The 21243-nt window shown below is 38.4% G+C and overlaps 1 protein-coding gene across 1 annotated transcript in view; it reads right to left on the bottom strand.

The window, feature by feature from the left end:
* The window catches only part of PLAA (phospholipase A2 activating protein), a 40754-nt gene extending 22025 nt beyond the window's left edge, over window positions 1–18729 (bottom strand). The window contains exons 1-6 of the mRNA XM_061425111.1: window positions 18184–18729; window positions 10880–11073; window positions 3430–3530; window positions 3227–3347; window positions 1100–1267; window positions 464–599 (exon numbers count right to left, since the gene is read on the bottom strand). Of these exons, the coding sequence (XP_061281095.1) occupies window positions 464–599; window positions 1100–1267; window positions 3227–3347; window positions 3430–3530; window positions 10880–11073; window positions 18184–18332 (869 nt within the window). The 5' untranslated portion in view covers window positions 18333–18729. The remainder of the gene's footprint in view (window positions 1–463; window positions 600–1099; window positions 1268–3226; window positions 3348–3429; window positions 3531–10879; window positions 11074–18183) is intronic.
* Between the last annotated feature and the right edge of the window lie 2514 nt (window positions 18730–21243).

Raw genomic sequence — 21243 nt, 5'->3', positions numbered from 1 at the left:
TTCCAGGCTCTTCACGATTAAGCCCCACCCTACCAGCTTACCACTGTCATCCACTACTCCCCAGAACTGGTCCTCCACCATTTGCCTTCGTCTCCCACACACGTCACTCCTGGTCCCATGCCACACTTTACTTGTACTTCTATTTTTGATAGAAACTTTCTTTGCTGTTTTTATTCATTATCTTTCAAAACCCAATTCAAATTTCTTCTCCAAAAGGTTTGCCCACACCAATTTGTAATTTCTCTCATTTCAAGTTTCAACTGTACAACCTGTAATACAATACTAATGCAATATATATCATGTATCACTAATGCAAAAGCTGTTATACCTAGTACTGTTTTGTTTAGTGACACAAATATACCTGTGATCTCCCCAGTTCACCTGAAATTCTATGGCTTATCTCTGTGCTCCCTACCTAAGGCCTAGACACATATCATTGATTGATTGACTAGAATGTGAATACCTCGCACCAACCACAATGTCACCATTGTCCAGCACACAGCAGCACCATATAGACTGAGCTGGAAGTCGGATTGTTTGAGCACATTCCCCATGTTTCCAGATTCTCAGAGATCTGTCTTCTGCTGTTGTCACAAAATCTAAAATTAATGAATATGGGAAAAATTAGCCTGAATAAATAAAATTCAGTATTTATATATACTACCTTTCTAAATAGGCATCAGATCAGATCAGATCAGGTCACTTACTGATATTTAAACCCCAAAGTACTTATAAATTATAGTTCTAAATTTTATGTATATGTCACTTATACCATATACAACTTCAAAAAATTACATTTTTGTATGTTCACATCTTACTATACTTTACACCAATAAATTGTATGAAATCTTTCTTCAGATGCCCAAGAACCTTTTACAACACAACCATCAAGTCTGAATGAATATAAAGATGATCATAACAGTTTTCTCCTTAGGAAAAATATATTTACAAAATAAAGTTACTAAATTATTCAAGTTACAGTTAGTAAACTGAAAACTGATTTAAACCATTAGCACTCTGCACCACCTCCCCAACCTCAAGATGGGACAGAACAACACTCAACACAGAATTTTAAATATGTAGTATAAGACAATCTTACCTTTACAATTTGGAAAGACAGATATGCTATAAATATAATTTGTATGACCATAAAATACTTCAAGACACTCGCCAGTGATTTGCCACCTTCTAATACTAGCATCATTTGCACAGGAGAGAAATTCTGTTTCACTCAAAATTGCCAAGCCTCTTACACAGTCTTCATGCCCTGTATTAAAATATATATATAAATCAATAAGAATGGATCATTTGGTTGATGGCTCTATGTATTTTAATTTACTAACACTATTAAACATACCAGTGAATATTAAAAACTGATTTTCAAGTTAGAGAAATACATTTTTTTCCCCTTAGAAAAGCCTGGTAGCCAAAACTGGTAGTGTAGTTTTGGCAGTATTTTTTAATCACCAGTCTTAGGAAGTTATTTTATATTTATCATATCTTCTCTACATTATTTCTTAAAACACTCTAGAAATGGGATTTTGATCCATACAATTTTTTTTTTAAAGGAAATCCTTTATTTATTTGTTGGCTGTGTGGCATGCGGGGCCTTAGTTCCCAACCAGGAATCAGACCTGATCACCTGTGGTAGAAGTGTGAAGTCTTAACCACTGGACTGACAGGGAAGTTCCCCCATGATTTTTACTTGAGAATTCATTTCAACTTTTTTTTCCCAGTAACAAGAGTTATTATTCATAACATACATAATACTCAAATATAACACATGAATAACAAAGTAAATAGCTCCTCAATTTCTCACTACATAATACTAAGATTAGTATTTATAAAGCACCAAGAAAACAAAAACCAGGATTACAAAAAAGATTTCAATTATTTAAGAGTTTGAAATAAAATCTATCATAGGATAAACTTTATTCAAATGTGAAATAGGTTGAGAGAGATTAATTTATCTAAAACCACACAATTAGTGGCAGAGCTAAAGCAAGAATTCAAGTTTCCTGCCTCTTATTTCCTACCTCTTTTGATTCAAATAACAACTTCTCTTACTCTTTTGATTCAACCAAAACATATAAAGCTAAACATTGTTGCTTTACCAAGGGAAATATTTCTTAATTTATATAAATGAAGGCATTAAAATGATAAAATAAAAATTAAGCACTTGATTTTTTTAAAAGGGCAAGAATTTACTGAATTAAAACTTGTTATTGTATAGCTAGATTATATATACGTGTATGTATTTATTCCTCTCAAAGGACATTAAATGTTTTTAAAAACGTAATAAGATTCAATTTTTTCAATATTAATTGAGGCACTGTAGATGTCGCTACAATGTTTTTTAAAAGGACAAAACATTTTCAGAAGTTTGTAATCTAATAAAGGAGATCAGACATCTAAACCTTTCCCATGCTCAGTATTTGCTGATTTAGATTACCTATAACAGATTAATAAAACTTGACACATATAGTGTATGTATGGAAGCAGAAACAGAGGGATGTTCTGACTCATTGTCCATTTTCCACCTACAGATAGTTTTTTTATCTGCACAAGGGACTTCTTGCAGTATTATCCAAGATGTTGATCAACTTTAAGGAATAAATAGAAGCAAGGAAAAACAAACAAAAATCGCATCAAAAATTTAAGTGCCACACAAATAAATCATCAGTACTAATATTAGACAGCCAATTCCTCATTTTAGGAGTTATTTAATAGCTGAGGTTTTACAAGACTACCCACCTGAAAGTACAACATAAACAAAGCCTGAAAATTCTTATTATTAAACAATGTATTTCAATATTAATAAAAGCATGAGTGAGGTTGTCCACACATATGAAGGTAACTCAATTGACCCACACTTAGTAAGACTTATGCTTGGAAGTTTCAGGCTAAATCGTTCAAATGACAACCAAAACATAACTGAGTACCAAAAATTACATAAATAACGTACATAGAAGCACATAGCCATATTATAGCTTATGAAGTAGCTATTTATTAGCCCATATCTGGTTGTCTTATGACAGATCTCAGCACAGCTTTTAAAAAGATATGACATATTAACTGTCAGAAAATTTATACTCACCCAAATTAAACGGCTGAAATACACTGATGTTTTTCAAGTATCACTTTAAAACTTCTAAATTAAAAAAAAAAAATCACCTGTGCAAATATGAAGCAATGAGATTACAAAAGCTGTCTACTGTGATCTTACCAGAAAAAGTCCTCTCGCATCTTCCAGCTTTCCACAGTTTAATAGTCTTGTCTGCTGATCCAGTTAGCATTAAGCCCTGTTCAGGTAATATCTTTACTGCCCAAACTGCAGCTGTATGACCCTGTGAGGAAAATGGGTATTAAGTTGCCACAGAATCATCATATTTAATTATTTTATCAAATACTTGCACAGAACTACTGTACCTGTAAGGTCATCATGCATTTGTCATTCAGCCAGACTTTAGCAGTTGTGTCCCATGAGCCACTAAGTAATGTCCCAAACTTGCCAGATGAAAGACTACAAACTAAAGGAGAAAAAGGTTAACTAACATATTTGCATAGAGAAAAATGCTCAATCTTGCCAGTTACTAAAACACTACAATTTTAAGTTCACTTTATGAAGTGAGGGTATTTAGCTAATTAAGGCTTAACTCAATGGAAATACAGAAAAGTACAGATTCTAGGGCCAAGCTCCCTGGATCCAAGTCCAAACCATTCCATTTAGGAGCTATCTGACCATAGGGATATTATTTAACATCAGATTCCTCATCTGTAAAAGGAGAGAGCAGGATTAAGTGGGTTGCACAATCCCTTCCAGTTCTAAGAAACTATACAGAAAAATAATGCAAAAGATTTTGGAACACTACATAGTTATTTAGGGTCACACTAGTCAACATGACAAAAAAACTATAGATTCAAGCTAAGTGTTCAACAGTAATGAGATGGCTAATTAAATGCTTTACCTTGATGTAAAACTGTACAAGCTAAAAATTATAAATATGAAAAATTATCTAAAAACATGGAAACAAAAAAGTCAAGAGTTCTGATTTAAAATGGCAGACTGTCGGCAGTAATGCTATAAATGGTCTTAATTTACAAGGACAAAGAAGACAAAATTATATAACTGACTTAGCAAAAAGGAAGAGGTTACACCGAAAGAGATTAGAAGCAGAGTAACTGGCCCCACAAAACTATGGATACTAAATGGTATCCACTAGGTTCCACAGAGGATAGGGCTAAGCAGAGAACCTAAGAAATGAGAACAGTGATTCAAAGCCTGCACACAATGCAGTGAAACACCAGAACTCTCCTCTCAGCCTACAGTGTCAGGAAAGCACATCCTCACCCATTGCAGGAAGGAGATAGGAGGTTTATCCTCTGGAGGAACTGCAGCTGAGTTTCTAGACTCAGGTCATCAGGCATAATAAATGGCTGGAATAAGGAGCCCCAAGAAACACAGAATAAGCAGAAAGTCTCCATCCTAAAATGTGGTACCTATACCTGCTCCCACAAAACCAGCAGTCAGGCATATATCGATCTCCATTCACCTAGGCAAGAGGCAGGAGCATTCTCAGAGGACTGAATAATGTTCAAGAACTCCAGATGCAGACATTTGAAAGGATTTCCATCTAAAATGTCAGGCCATCAGCTCAACCTCTAACAAAGACCACCAATCACCAAGCTCCATCCACTTGAAAAAGAAAAACCACAACAAAGAAACAGAAAAATAAGGGGGGAAAGGGCTTGAGATATCCATAAGAAACAAATCCAATTTCAGAAATCAGAAGAAAAATCTTCAATCTGATATTATTTGCAAACAGGTATTATATAAAAAAAGAACTAATGAGAGACCAAGAAAAATAAATGCTAAAAATAGAAGAACCAAACTAAAAAACCAGGGGGAAAAATCTGAGAATTGGACCCAAACGGCAAAGATATAGAAAACAGGAAAGGATAGTTAAGAAAGTTAGAAAACAATTTTAGAATGTCAAACATCTAAGTAACAGAGATTCCATTAAGAAGTAACTGGGGAAAGAGGAGAAATTGGGGCAGAAAACAAAGAAACAGTATAAGAAAGATTCCCTCAAAGTGAAGGTCAAGATATCCAGACTGAATGAACCTACAGAAGTATCCAGTGAAAGGCACTTTAAGAAACAGAGACAGAGATGCACTGTGGTATTTCATAACATTAGAAATAGAGAAGATCCCAAAAGTTTGGGAAGGGACCAGAAGTGTCCCATAGAAAAGACAGGGGAAATGCATCAAATTTCTAAATAACACCATACACTAAAAGACAATAGAGCAATGCCTTCAAAATTCTGAAGTTAAATGGATTTAACACAGGATTCTACATCTAGCCAAATTAACAGTCAAATATAAGACTAGAATAAAGCTATTTTCCAATATGCAAATACAAAATATATTTAACCCCCATGTTACAGCTTTCTTAGGAAGCTGCAACAGCTGTATTATACTAAAGAGTAAGCTAAGAATGATGTAAACAAGGGATCTAGGAAATAGGGAAATCTGGAGATGACATTAACCCAGGGAGTATGAATGCAACAGGTGACTAAAAGGTACCAAGAGGGAGGTTTCCAGGAAGCACATGGAACATGTAAAGATTTAATGTGCATGGTAGCCATTAGTGATATTCATAAAATATTGTCTGCTCTTTACCTTCTAAGCAAATTATAAGACTGAACTGCTTCAGTTCCTTTGGCCTCAGGCATGTTACATGACTTGTTCTGGCACTGAAAAATTGAGCAGCAATCATGTTATTTCCAGGTGGAAGCTTTAAAAACAGGAGCTAAATTAGGCCATGCTCCTCCCCATTGCTCCAGCATCTGTGAAAGCACATGCTGCACTGGAGCCTGTCATCTGGATACCTGCTGCACTGGAGCTATAAGAAGCAAAGCAAGCTGACTGCATTAAGCCACTGTGACCCTAGAGCTGTCTGTTACCACAGTATCACCTAGCCTACTTCACTGAGTCAGAATTAGCAGCAAAAGTGAGGCACCACTAAAGCAAGTACCTGAAATATATGGGATTAGTTTAACAGACAGGTGATGAGGAGATTGCTAACACAGAGAGGAGACCAATGATCCTTATTACATAGTAAGGAACATTTGGTAAAGCTGCCACTGGCATTAACTCAGGACACAATAAATTTGTTTTCTAAGGAAAAGAGGCTGGAAAATGGGACTCCTGCGTTAGGAGTCATTTACTATTGGATGCATCTGGCTAGGTAGTAAAAGAAAGGAATGAGATCAAGAACTGGCTGGCTCCTAAGCAGGAATGAAGAGTCCAAACCTAGGGATTTGCAGAGCTGAAAGAGCCAACTGCTTCTCAAGCCCAGATGAAAAATATAAACCCTAGAAGTCCTTTCAGCACCAAAGGACAAGTGACATCCAGCTACATAACAGGTACAACTCAGAAACACAGCCATCCGTCCTGCACAGTGCCAAACTTCCAAATGGATGTAAAGTATGTTCAAAGCAAAGAAAATTAAGGTTGTTGCCATGAAAATAAACGCTTTCAACTGGGAAAATAGCTCAGGGAAAAGAACCTAAAGGCTTAGCTTTTCCAGTTAACTCATGTCCTTGGAAGGAAAGTTATGACCAACCTAGATAGCATATTAAAAAGCAGAGATATTACTTTGCCAACAAAGGTCCGTCTAGTCAAGGCTATGGTTTTCCCTGTGGTCATGTGTGGATTTGAGAGTTGGACTGTGAAGAAAGCTGAGCGCCAAAGAATTGCTGCTTTTGAACTGTGGTGTTGGAGAAGACTCTTGAGAGTCCCTTGGACTGCAAGGAGATCCAACCAGTCCATCCTAAAGGAGATCAGTCCTGGGTGTTCTTTGGAAGGACTGATGCTAAAGCTGAAACTCCAACACTTTGGCCACCTCATGCAAAGAGTTGACTCATTGGAAAAGACTCTGATGCTGGGAGGGATTGGGGGCAGGAGGAGAAGGGGACGACAGAGGATGACATGGCTGGATGGCATCACCGACTCAATGGACATGAGTCTGAGTGAACTCCGGGAGTTGGTGATGGACAGGGAGGCCTGGCGTGCTGCGATTCATGGGGTCGCAAAGAGTCAGATACGACTGAGTGATGAACTGAGCCGAACTGAATGTAACTGGAAAGTGTTATACATATGTTGACGAAAAAACAGGACGACTCTACCATTTAGAACACAAAATTTGGGCTAGAAAGCTGACAAAAAAACAACATGACATAAGGATGTCAATCATTAATTTCTTCATCTTCAACTCACTGATGTGGTATTTTTCAAATTAAAAAAGTTAGAAAGAAATGACACTGGCCCCAAATCATCAAGCAACTTAACAAAATAATAAAAGATAACCTATGATAAACTAGAAATAAAGCAAGCAGAAAAAATACCCTTAAATATGAAGCAATATTTTTACTGCACAGGTTTCTATGAGAAACACCTTTACAAAATCAAGATACATATGATTACATAAAATAAACCTTTGCATTACAAAAACAGGAAAACAAGAATATAGCTCTCAGGGGGACAAAATGCCAACGAGCCTTCCATATTTAAAAAAATGCCCCCCTCCATAATGAGAGATGCAAATTACCCCATACTAAAACATCATTTTGGCAACAATCTAAAAATCTGACAACATATTTGACTGGTAAGGGAAGAAGGGATTCAAATATTGCTGCCGGAAATGCAATAAAGGTTATGACACCAAATTAGGGGGTTTGGCAATAATTAATAAAATTACATATGCATTTACCCTTTGATCCAGAATTGGATATCATACCTAAATTACACTCACACACACATAAAAACCCAACCAAAAGACATTTGTACGAGCAAAAGATTGGAAACTTAGATATCCATCAATAGGAGACCAGTTGAATAAGCTAAAATAGCTTTAGTATAGCTACACAATGAAATATAATGCCACTGTAAAAATGAACGAAGATTTCTATATACAGCAATAAAGTATTCCAGGACAGTATTATCAAGTAAAAATAGCCAGGGTAGAAAACTAAATACAGTATGTTACCTTCTATCTAAGAAAGGGGTAACATAGATATGCTATTTTTTTTTGTTTTTTTCCAGAAAGAACAGAGCTATTAATAAAAAACTAGTCACTTACAGGGAGGGGATATATATATATATATATATATATATAAAATTATGACTGATTCAAATTGCAGAATGGCAGAAACTGACACAACACTGTAAAGCAATTTTCCTCCAATTAACAAAAATTAAAATTTCACATGAAAATAGAATAATACAAAAATTACTTATAAGAAAAGGACGGTGTGAGAAAGCAACACAGACTTCTCTGAACTCACAGCTTTTTCTTTGTAAACTGTATGTTTAATTACAAAACAAAATTAATTAAAAAAAACAGCTTTTTCTTTGTAAACTGTATGTTTAATTACAAAACAAAATTAATTAAAAAAAAAATCCTGGACCACAACTCAAATCGAGGTTTCTAAATACTATCTCCCACTAAAAGAAAAACATAAGGTTCTTGGCAAAATTGTTGACTTCAGGTCTAGAACATTCTATAGTACCTAAAGTAAGGGCTTACCAAGAAGCCACAGGGGTGTGGAAAAAAGGGAACGTTCTTGCACTGTTGGTGGGAATAAAAATTGATACAGCCACTATGGAAGATAGTATGGAGATTCCTTAAAAAACTAGGAATAAAACGACCATATGACCCAGCAATCCCACTCCTAGGCATATACACTGAAAAAGACACATGTATCCCATTGTTCGCTGCAGCACTATTTACAATAGCTAGAACATGGAAGGAACCTAGATGTCCATCGACAGATGAATGGATAAGGAAGTTGTATATGTACATATATATGATGGAATATTACTCAGCCATAAAAAGGAATGCATTTGAGACAGTTCTGATGCAGTAGATGAACCTAGAATCTATTATACAGAGTGAAGTGAGTCAGAGAGAGAGAGATAAATATTGTATTCTAACGCACATATAAGGAATCTAGAAAAATGGTACTGAAGAATTTATTTACAGGGCAACAATGGAGAAACAGACATAGAGAATAGACTTATCGACATGGGGAGAGGGGAGGAGAGGGTGAGACGTATGGAAAGAGTAACATGGAAACTTACACTACCATACGTAAAATAGATAGCCAACGGGAATTTGCTGTTTGACTCAGGAAACTCAAACAGGGCCTCCGTATCAACCTAGAGGGGTGGGATGGGGAGAGAGATGGGAGGGAGGTTCAAAAGTGAGGGGATATATGTATACCTATGGCTGATTCATGTTGAGGTTTGACAGAAAACAACAAATTCTTTTAAACAATTATCCTTCAATAAAAAAAAAAAAAAAAGAAGACGCCATAGGAACCAATTGTTTAAAGAAGCTTTCAATTGGGACAGTTTGAGAATCAAAAAAGAAAACAAGATGTTAGGGAATCAACTCATTCTGAAACTATCAAAAGAGGTGGGGGAGGGCAGAAGGCAAGCATTTACCTGTCTTTTCTGGGTAAGTGTGCCACAGGGTAAACAAACAGTAGATGTGGTAGTTTCTTAACTAAACATGCTAGGTATTAAATCCAGAAATAATGGCAGAATTAGAGTAAATTTTTTTTTTGAGGGGTCAACAAGCTATGGCCTGTGGGCCACCTGTTTTTGTACGGTGCACAAACTAATAATAGTTTTTATATTTTTAAGTGGGTGAGAGGAAAATAAGGCACTTCTTGACATATGAAAATTATATGACATTCATATTTCAGTGTCTATAAATAAAGGTTTACTGAAACACAGACATGTTCACTCATTTATTTACTGTCAATGGCTGCTTCTCCACGCAACAGCAGAGGTGAGCAGTTATGAAAGTGACTGCATGGCCTGCAAATCCTAAAATATTTACTATCTTGCCCTGTACAGACAAAGTTTACCAAACCCTATTATAGTGCTATACATTGAACTATTTACAAATGAAATAGTATATTGGAAATTTCCTTTAAAATAATGTTGTGGAAGCGGCAGAAGATGAAACCAAATAGGCCATATGTTGATAATCCTTAAACCTATGCAAATACATGGGTGGAAGAGAGCATTATAGTATTTCTCTTAAAATACGTTGTCTCTACTTTTATATACATTTGAGGATGTCCTTTAAAAAAAGTTCTAAAAAAATCTGTATCACTCTGTATTGCAGATTTCCCATACCTACACACAAAGCATTTTGCAAACTCCTTAAAGGAATTCAGTTTAGAATGCTTATGGGCCATACTATTTGTTTACAGATATCCCAAACTATTCCAGACACAACAAAAACAAAAAGTACACATACTGTATTGATTAACTGTATCATTTTATAACCAAGAGCTGTTAAGCAATCACAAGTCCAGGAATATAACAGAATCAGAAATATATACAAATCACAGAAAACATTATTCAAAAGTATTAAATACTCTCATATAATGATATCAGATCCCCTACATACATTCCTTCTGAGACTTAATTTGCTGCATAAATACGGAAATAACAGTCCAAAGATAAAGGAAGTGCTCTCAGTTTTCCGGAGTAAATGAATTCCTTACAAAATTTTGGTTGAAAAACCAAAATTACAAAGCTTATAAAACTATAATCTCTCCCTTTTATAACTGAAATCTTTGCTTTTTACGTATATAAGTATGTCAGCCCTTACTGATGACAGTAAGTCTATAACAGAGAATTTATAGAACAATGATGATTCAAAAGGTTTTCTGTATCAAGCCACAGTGATAGGTAATAATAATAATAATAATAAAACCAGGGAAAGCTGATGTAAGAATTTTATCTTCAAAAAGATGACACTTATTCAAACAGAAAAATGCCAAAGTGTTACACTCACCAGTGTTTTTGTGACCTTTTAGTACATAAAGTGGTGCTGGACTCTCAAGTGAAAAAACGCAAATATTGTGGTCATTTCCTCCAGTGGCGATTAGTCCATGAGGGTACACGTCACTTGAAGGTATGATGCATACACAAGAGACAAAATTGGAGTGGCCACTCATACAGTGCATTTCTGTAAAGCCCCTGTTAGGACTGGAAAGACATGACAGTTAATAAGATATACACTGGTCCCCTTATTTTATTTCTACTTATCAGCCGTTGTTACCCTAAGAAATTTCTAGTGAAGTGAAACATTCATGCAACTGGGATAATGGAATCTACTATCTATAAGCCTAAAACTACTGAGGACCTTTTCGTACTATGAAACATTAACTTAGTATTCATTAGTATAGATACTAATACTAAGTAGCTAGACTATCAATCACACTCAATATGTGAACTAAAGGGACTAATACAGGGACATATAAATGACTGCTCTAGGGACACAGGATATTAATAACTGCCTGGGGATTAGAATAATTACCAAACTGTTATACATATCATTTACTTGGCATCACTGCCTTACATAACAAGACAAACAACAGATATATATATATATATATACACACACCACGTGGAAGGCAATAAATTAGCTGCTGAGGGGAATTAAAGAATTATATTTCTGACTCAAACTAAATCAAGGAGTTTGTGGTTCAGCTAAAGGAGATAACACAAGTGTACATAAAGAGGGAAGAGTCCTAGATAAATATTGCACACACACTCATTCATTCCTTTTCCAAACACCATTATAACAATACATATTGTTTTGTATAATGCATATTCTGTTTCTATCTATGTTTATTTTAAGAAAGGTATTAAATCCCCACGGTCAGAGAGAATAAGAAAAAAAAAAAAGAACAATTATAACACTGAATACGGAAAACTGACAGAAATGTAGTAACAGCCTTAGGATACGTGAATAAAATGAGTTCTAAACAGGAACAGGGAAAGTAAGAGGCCCAATTTACCAATGAACCTCCAAAAGGCTCAAGAATGAGCACCATTACGTATCTCTAGGAAATGGGGACAAAAAAAGGGAGGAACTAGAATTAGGAAAGCTAGTTGAAAGTCTTCAGAGTCAGAAGTGGAATCATTTCAAAAAATCTTCAAAGGAAGGTATTTGGTAGTACCTATTTTTTTTTTCCTCCAAATCTTTTCTTTTTTTTAAATTTTATTTTAAATTAGAGGATAATTACCTTATGATGATATTGTGATGTTTCTGCCATACATCAACATGAATTGGCCATAGGTATACACATGTAAAATTTTAACTTGTCTATTTTGGTGCAGTTTTTTAAAAATGTGGTTTCAGAAACCATTTTATCAATAAGTCCAAAGAAATGTAAAAGATAAGACATCTTAAAAAGTCTATATTATATAAAGTACTAAATCTACCTAAATGTGCCCCTAGGCACTCTCTAGTATCAATGTTTGTGTGTAGTGTTCTGTGAAGCTCTTAATGGCAGAGTCCAGACTTGGTTTTTCTTTTCATCTTCCTAAATTTGCAGCACAGTGTTCTACATGATAATCATTAAGTACTTCTTGAATCAGTGGGGGGGAAAAAATGCATACAGCATCAAGAAAAACAAACAAACAAACAAACTGCCCCTTGTACCCAGCAAAAGTCAGAAGTTTTTTCTTCAGAAAAGTCTTTGGCTGGAAGGAGAGGGCGGTAACACAGGCACAGTTGAGCCTTGGGGTATGGGTGGTGCATGGGTGAAAAATCCACCTGTGATGCAGAGGCCCTGGGTCAGGAAGATCCCCTGGGCCCTCGCAGTCCAGTACTTTTCCCTGGAGAATCCCATGGACAGAAGAGCCTGAAGGACTATGATCCATAGGGTCACAGAGTCGACACAACTGAACACGCACACACCCTAATACTAAGCGCAGGATAAGAATTACTAGACATTTGGGCTAATATAGTGACCAAAACAAACAGGGAGAGGAAACAACCAATTTAGAGGAAACAGACCACTTAGGGAGAAAATAACTTAAAAATAAAAAATCAGCATTAGCATCCTTAGAGATATAAGATATTGCAACCATGAAACAAAAACATAATTTCACAAAAAGTCAAGGCAATTTTTGAGAAAGTATAGTAGAGAGAGAGAAAAAAAAGAGATACACAGAGAGAAATAAAAAAGCAATTTAAAAACAAGTTCAATATATGAATAAAAAGTTCCACAAAAGAAGACAGATAAAATGGAGACAATAAAACTAAAGAATTTAAGAAAACGTTCCAGAACATATGGACATGAGTTTTCACATTCAAAGAGGCCACATTTAATGAACCTGAAAAATGAATGAATGTAGACTGCCTTCCAGAGAGAAAAAAAAATAGGTCAAGAATCACAATGACTTCAGACTTACTGTAACACAATGAATACAATGGAATAATGGCTTCAAAATTCCGAAGAAAAATTATTTGGAAATTACAATGCTACAAACTTTTAAATTATTATTCAGGTAGCTAGGCAGGCTAAAATCATTTTCCAAATGTAGGTCTTAATACACTATCACTGTGCTGTATTTCAGGAAGCTCCTGGAGGATGTATTCTAATAAGGTGTCAAGGAAGAAAACCAAGAAAGTTTAAGGATAACTGATAGAAGAAATTCAACGCAAGAGTCCAAAAATGGCGTAAGAGGACAGTGAAGGAAGATCCCAGGACTAGTTGTGCACCAGATCAAGTGAGAAAGTGAAACTGTAAAACAACCAGTGTCTAGAGGTCTTGAAAGGAGATTTAGGTGATTAGTAAACAATATAAAGTTGAATTAGTGATGCATTCATAGAAAGTTAAAAACAAAAAACAAGATAATTATTAACTACAAGGAAATCATAAAATTGTTGAGGAAAAGCTACCATAGTTTATTCCACACCTCAGGTGTAGACAGATTCTGTACAGTCACAAAATACTGATTTAGTCTAAATTAAACTATAAGGGTCGAGGCATAGAAAGGATGCCTATTTGAGGTAGATTGGCAGAAAGCAGAAAAGAGAGCTATATTTTCATATTCCCTGATAAGAACTAACAGAAAACACTAAAACAGAGAACTAAAAAAATGTTTAAAGAAATAGCAGTACAGCACTTTATATAAAAATATGGAAGAAAAATTAAAAAATAAGCCATTAAAAGAGATGAAAATTTTGCCTCCAAGAAAAGGGAATAGTGGGTTGGAGGGCAGAAAGTAATGGCTCTAATTTCTAAATAAACTCCACTTGACTAAGGACCCAAGTGCTGAGTAAACATGAGGGAGAAGTTACTCCAGCCTTGGCATGGTCAGGGAATATTTAATGAATGAGGCTGAATCTGAAGTTGGAGTCTTTCAAACACGGATAGTTTTCAAAAGGCAAAGCAATCACTGGTGATAGACTTGGGAAATCCAGTTTACTGTGAGGTGGGCTTCTAGAGGCTTGGAGCCATCTGCAATAACGGCATGTTGACTGGTTCAGGTCAATGTACAACCAAAAAATAAAGTCTCCAATCTGAAGCACCTTCAGAAGGCCTGGAGGCTTTCTGGGTTTTCAGAGGGTCCTTGTGAAAGATAAGGTATCAGATTTAGTCCACACTAGAACTATTTTGGGAGAAGGCAATGGCACCCCACTCCAGTACTCTTGCCTAGAAAATCCCACGGACGGAGGAGCCTGGTAGGCTGCAGTCCATGGGGTCGCGAAGAGTCGGACACAACTGAGTGACTTCACTTTCACTTTTCACTTTCATGCATCGGAGAAGGAAATGGCAACCCGCTCCAGTGTTCTTGTCTGGAGAATCCCAGGGAGGGTGGAGCCTCATGGGCTGCTGTCTATGGGGTCGCACCGAGTCGGACACAATTGAAGAGACTTAGCAGCAGAACTATTTTGCCTCCTTGAAACTTAATTTCCCCTTCATTACCAATCCATCCCTACATTACCCTAATCCAGAACCCTATCAACAATGGACATGAGAAAACGAAAATGTGTACTCTTTGGCTCCGAACATTTTACTGCACTTTACTAATTTCAGTAATATACCATGAAATAAATAGAAACTGTCAGGATGTCAGCCTTGAGGAGACTTTTCATGACACTAAAGGTATGGCTGAGACACTAGTTCGGCTGCCTGAAGAGTGACTATGAGATGCTCTACTATAGTTCTACAGTTCTCTTGGAACTGAGAGGAAAACCACCTTATCACACCAATCCCACTATTGAGCCCTGTGCCTGGAAATAATCAGTGTTAGTCGAAAACCACATGTCTAAAAACAAAAACAAAAGTCTAAAAAACAAAACCAAAAGACAACATGAATTGAGTGAGAAAAACTAGTTATTAAAGAGAAGATCATTTCAGCTCAAAGTTCCTCATGTTTTTGTGATCCAGTGATTTAAGCTCTTGGCAATCTAGCACAGTCCTATAAAACATGTGAAAGTTTAAGGATTCAGCTATCCAACAGATTTCAACGATTACAACAAGCATTCTTCAACGACTCCTTACTGTGGCATTCATAACCTACTGGGCATGTGCTTCTACTGAATTCAACGTTAAATGCAGTTTAGTCAGTAATTGGTACTCAAATACACAAGAAGTTACATATCAGTGTTACCAAGTGGTTTGGCATATCATAAATCTCGAAGTTAGAGAAGACCTGATCCAGTTCAATATAGGAGTTTGCTCTATAAATCCCTAATTTTTCTTGGCTGCATGACTGCAAAAGCCTATAAACAGATCTCTTTCCACATTTATCCCTTTGCAATTCATTCTCCACATGAAGCTAGCAGAAACTTCTCCACAGGTAAATCAAATCATGCTGCTCCCTGCTGAAACTCTTTGGGGGCTTCTACCTAATAGCTCCTTTAATTAGCCCTCTTCTGGGCACGTCCTGGCTTCTGCCTAAGACCTACCTGCACTTCACAGCTCATTCCCTCCTGCACACAGGGACTTTTCTTCTATTTGGTCCAGAGCTGTGTCTGCTTTTCCTACTGCCTACAATACTCTTCCAATTGACTCACTTCCGTTCCTCATTCCCTTGACTACCTCCAGCTCAGTGCCTTTTAAGAAGAAATAAAAACCCAATACACCTTTCTCAGAGAAGCCTCCTTCTTTAACATCTCTCTCCACTCAACTCTCTATTTGTTTTCTTCACAGTACACATGCCAAAGTGTAATTATTTATTTGGTTGTTTTCTTCATCCATCTTCCCTCCTAGACTGTAGCTAAGATCCATAAACACAGGAAACTAGTCTTATTCTTCTTCTTCAGGATCACAAACAAAAAGGAGGCTCTCAATAAATAGTGATCATCTGAATTTATGGATGAAAATGTATGGTTTCATTGAGTGAAATCTCTGATGTGAGAATTACTACATAAACTCACTCACCTCAATTTTTCCCTTTCTAAAAAGAAATCTGCCTTCTAGGTCTTAAATTTCCTGTTTTGTTCAGTTCACTCAGTCGTGTCCAACTCTTTGCGACCCCATGGACCAGAGCACGCCAGGCTTCCCTGTCCATCACCAACTCTTGAAGCCTACTCAAACTCATGTCCATTGAGTCAGTGATGCCATCCAACCATCTGATTCTCTGTCGTCCACTTCTCCTCCCATCTTCAATTTTTCCCATCAGGGTCTTTTCAAATGAGTCAGTTCTTTGCATAAGGTGGCCAAAGTATTGGAGTTTTAGTTTCAACATCCATCCTTCCAATGAATATTCAGGGCTGATTTCTTTTAGGATGGACTGGTTGGATCTCCTTGTAGCCCCAGGGACTCTCAAGAGTCTTCTCCAACACCACAGCTCAAAAGCATCAATTCTTCGGCACTCAGCTTTCTTTATAGTCCAATACTCTCACGTGAAAACCCACAGCTTTGACTAGACGAACCTTTGTTGGCAAAGTAATGTCTCTGTTTTTTAATATGCTGTCTAGGTTGGTCATAACTTTTCTCCCAAGGAGTAAGCATCTTTTAATTTCATGGCTGCAGTCACCATTTGCAGTGGTCTTGGAGCCCCCCAAAATAAAATCTCTCGCTGTTTCCGTTGTTTCCCCATCTATTTGCCATGAAGTGATGGGATCAGATGCCATGATCTTAGTTTTCTGAATGCTGAGCTTTAAGCCAACTTTTTCACTCTCTTTCACTTTCATCAAGAGGCTCGTCAGTTCTTCTTTGCTTTCTGCCATAAGTGTGTCATCTGAATAATGGAGGTTATTGATACTTCTGGCAATCTTGATTCCAGTTTGTGCTTCATCCAGCCTGGAGTTTCGCACGATGTACTACACGGCATATAAGTTAAATAAGCAGGGTGACAAAATACAGCCTTGCGGTACTCTTTTCCCAATTTGGAACCAGTCTGTTGTTCCATGTCCAGTTCTAACTGTTGCTTCCTGACCTGCATACAGATTTCTCAGGAGGCAGGTCAGGTGGGCTGGTATTCCCATCTCTTTCAGAATTTTCCAGTTTGTTGTGATCCACACAGCCAAAGGCTTTGGCATAGTCAATAAAGCAGAAGTAGATGTTTTTCTGGAACTCTCTTGCTTTTTCTGCGATCCAACAAATGTTGGCCATTTCAAAATCCAGCTTGAACATCTGGAAGTTCACTATCCACGTACTGTTGAAGCATTTCCTGTTACAACCAGCTAAATCAGGGCTAATCCCTTGAACCTGATTAATCTCTTGAAAATCTTTTGAAGGCAATGGGTTTTCTCTCAAGAAAACACCCTCTCCCCACGTCCATAAAACAGTTGAGGAGTTTCCTCCCCTCCACTCAAGTCCATCACCTAACTCGGACTAAGAAACTCTGCGTTGGATAACGTGGAGAGGAGCCAAGGCAACTTCCTGCAATGCAATTTTTGAGAACCTTAGTTCTCAAATTTGAGGGAAGACTACAGAGCAAATTCTTAGTAAAGAAGAGGATTTACTTCAATCACATGCCAGATGCCTTCACACTACCTCATTAATGAGGGTTCACCTGGCATCAAAAAATTTTCAAATCGAACACACGGCAAAATCATCGTTCACAAACTGAAGCCACAAAAAATAAAAGGATCGTCCAAGGTCACTCACTTTTTCAGTGGTCAAGTTAGGACAAGAAAGTAGGTCTCTATTTCCCTAACCTAGCACTCTTTCCACATAAATCTCACAGGTTTCTTACACGGCGTACCCAGAGAGCCAGTTATCTCAGAACTGGGAGGGAGCGCGGATCGCAGGGAAGGCCAGGAAGAGAGGGAAGGGGCACTCTCTTCCTGGACTCCGCAGGAAGCCTGCAGCACAACTGGGGGCTAACGGGACTCGGGGCGCTCACCTGTTTGGGACCCAGAGGCGGGTGGTGCGATCTCGGGACACGGACACAAAAGCCCCCGGTGGATAGAGGCAGCATACCAGGCCCCTCACGTCCAGCTCGTGGCCCGAGAGCGAGCAGCTCAGCCGGTATCTGCAGGAGCCGCTCGCCATGGCCCTGGTGGGTCCGGCGCCCGGGGCCGGGGCACCGCGCGAGCTCGGTCAGTCGGCGAGGCCCGGCGGGCGGCTGGAGAGCGCCTGCAAGTGAGGGACGCCGGGCCCGGAAGAACCCAAGGGCCGGTGCGGAAGGGCGGCAGGGAAGGGGCGCGCCGAGCGGGCCGAGTGACACAGCAACCCTGACATGCACACCGGAATTCATCATCGGCCTCAGCCCGCCATGACGCAGAGTGTGTGCGTCCTGACTGCTGAGGCCGAGACGGAGACGACTGTCGCTTGGACCGCCAGCTGAGGAACAGATACCACCGCCGGCCTCTTCGTCTGGCCGCCCGAATCTGGTTCCTTTCCGAGCCCGAGTCCTCTCCGAGCCCTAGCTGAGCTTTTTATTTTGATACCGGATGTGGTCCGAACTACAAATCCCAGAATGCCATGCGTCAGCGGGGCGTGAGTCCAGGAGCGCCAAATCCGGGTGTTTTAAATCTTGGTCCGCCCGGCTGATTTGAGTTTTAAATGTTGGTCCGCCTGGCTAATTGAGTTCGCTTCGCGTGTTGTCTTGGGAGCAATCTTATTCCGATTTCCCCAACACTGCGTTGTCTCATGAGGTGTTGTTTTTTTTTTGTTTGTGTTTTAATGTAAGACGAGAGAGCTTGGGACTCAACTGGAAACAATCACTTGCCTTAAATTCTGTGAATACTAAACCGGGTTCTTGGTATTTTAGAGAATGTTTTGTTTTTTTAAGATTTTCTCTCAAACTGTCACAGCTCTATACAAATGGCAAATGTTGGGTCTCCCTTATGTCTGAAAACACCGACGGAAAAGGCATGTCAGTAGATTCTCTATGAGACCATATGAAATAGTTGGACATGAGAAGTTGAAGGTTTTTCTTTCTAGCGTTTCTGCTGGGGCTCTGTAGTAAAAAAGATTAAGACCGGAAAAACGTTTTTGTTGTTACATGTATTATATATATGATCAAAGAGAAATTCAGAAACGAATAGTTCGGTGACTAGATTTTGGGCTTATACAGCATCTTAACAAAGGAACAATAAGTTTCTACACAAGTGATAAAAGGACTAAGTCTTTAGAGGCAGCATTATGGCAAGGCAATTAGATGGGAAACAGTAAAGGCTAATCAGTTAATTTTTTTTTTTTTTTTAGATTCCTCTGGTGCAGTCTCCAGGCTGATAAAGGTCTCCAATGATTAACTTTTGCCCTTCTGTTTAAGAGGCAAGGAAGGGCGACTTTGAAATTTTATGTTCTCCTTGGACTTCCCTGGTGGCTCAGAGGGTAAAGCATCTGTCTACAATGGAAGGTAGACCCAGGTTCGAGCCCTGGGTTGGGAAGATCCCCTGGAGAAGGAAAAGGCGATATTTACTCTAGAACTATTGCCTGGAAAATCCCATGGACAGAGGAGCCTTGTAGGCTACAGTCTATGGGGTCGCAAAGAGTCGGACACGACTGAGCGACTTCACTTTCACTTTACGCAAATAGCGGAATGGAGAGCTTTTCTTGTATCTTACATCTTTTAAATTGCCTTCCACTCAAAATAAGCCTTTTACCAATGTGGCATACTTTGGGATGGCAAATTCTACTTCCCTTTACTGCTGCTAAGTCTATTCAGTCGTGTCCGACTCTGTGTCCCAGGCTCCCCCGTCCCTGGGATTCTCCAGGCAAGAACACTGGAGTGGGTTGCCATTTCCTTCTCCAATGCATGAAAGTGAAAAGTGAAGGTGAAGTCGCTCAGTCGTGTCCGACTCTTCGCGACCCCATGCACTGCAGCCCACCGGGCTCCTCTGTCCATGGGATTTTCCAGGCAAGAGTACTGGAGTGGGGTGCCATTGCCTTCTCCGACTTCCCTTTTCTGCAGTGACCCTAAAGACAACAAATGACTACTACAAATATGTTGATCTCAAGTGGAGTAATTACACGAAAATGTTTTACAGACTTTGAGAACTCAGTCACAGAACAGTATTTCATTTTGTATTGCACTGATTTAACCTACTTGAAAGCAGGCTGCTGCTGCTGCTGCTAAGTCGCTTCAGTCGTGTCCGACTCTGTGCGACCCCATAGACGGCAGCCCACCAGGCTCCCCCGTCCCTGGGATTCTCCAGGCAAGAACACTGGAGTGGGTTGCCATTTCCTTCTCCTTGAAAGCAGGTATACAACAGTAAACTGGACATAAAGAATATATGCAAGATGGAAACAATGTGAAAATGTTAAAAGTTATATATATATATATATATATTTATGCACACACACACATATATATATAATTAGAGCTCCCATCACATTTAAGCTGACTATAGGAAAACTGGGAAAACAAACTTAAAGTTCCCTTTATTAGAGAAGTAGGATTTGAGATGACGGAGTCTCATTTTTAATTAAAAACATTGATATTAAAATAATTCTTTTAAGCCAATTCGCTGTAAATTCAGTCCTCACAGAATCACTCTGAAAGGAAGCCTAAAGGTATAAAGCCTTCAATGAAGTGAGAACATTATGCTTCCAGAATCGCATCGGGACTTAATGCTGTATCTTATGTGTTGTGTTCCTTCCTTCTAATGAAAAGAAAACTACCGCTAATTAGAAGTAAAAAGACTACCACGAATGCTGCCTACCACGGAACAACTTGAAATAATTCTCATTAAAAAGTTTGACGTAGTACAAGTGACGTTACACAGCGATATAATAAAAGTCGCTGGAGTGAGTTCACCTCAGGTACACAATCAGAGAGATTATTCTGATTATAAAGAAAACGAGTTTCCAAATAAAATATTCATTTCTAGCCAAAATGCCGTTTCCTGTCTCTTCCAGAAAAGCTCTGAGGTATCGAGGGTACGAGTAGTCCGGTCGTCAAATATCGCGAGAACATTTCACTCTCGCTTCTCTCAGCTGAGGCCGAAGATTGGCC

Source organism: Bos javanicus, chromosome 8, assembly GCF_032452875.1.
Source record: "Bos javanicus breed banteng chromosome 8, ARS-OSU_banteng_1.0, whole genome shotgun sequence".
Lineage (NCBI taxonomy): Eukaryota > Metazoa > Chordata > Mammalia > Artiodactyla > Bovidae > Bos > Bos javanicus.
This window is presented reverse-complemented; position numbering and strand designations above follow the sequence as displayed.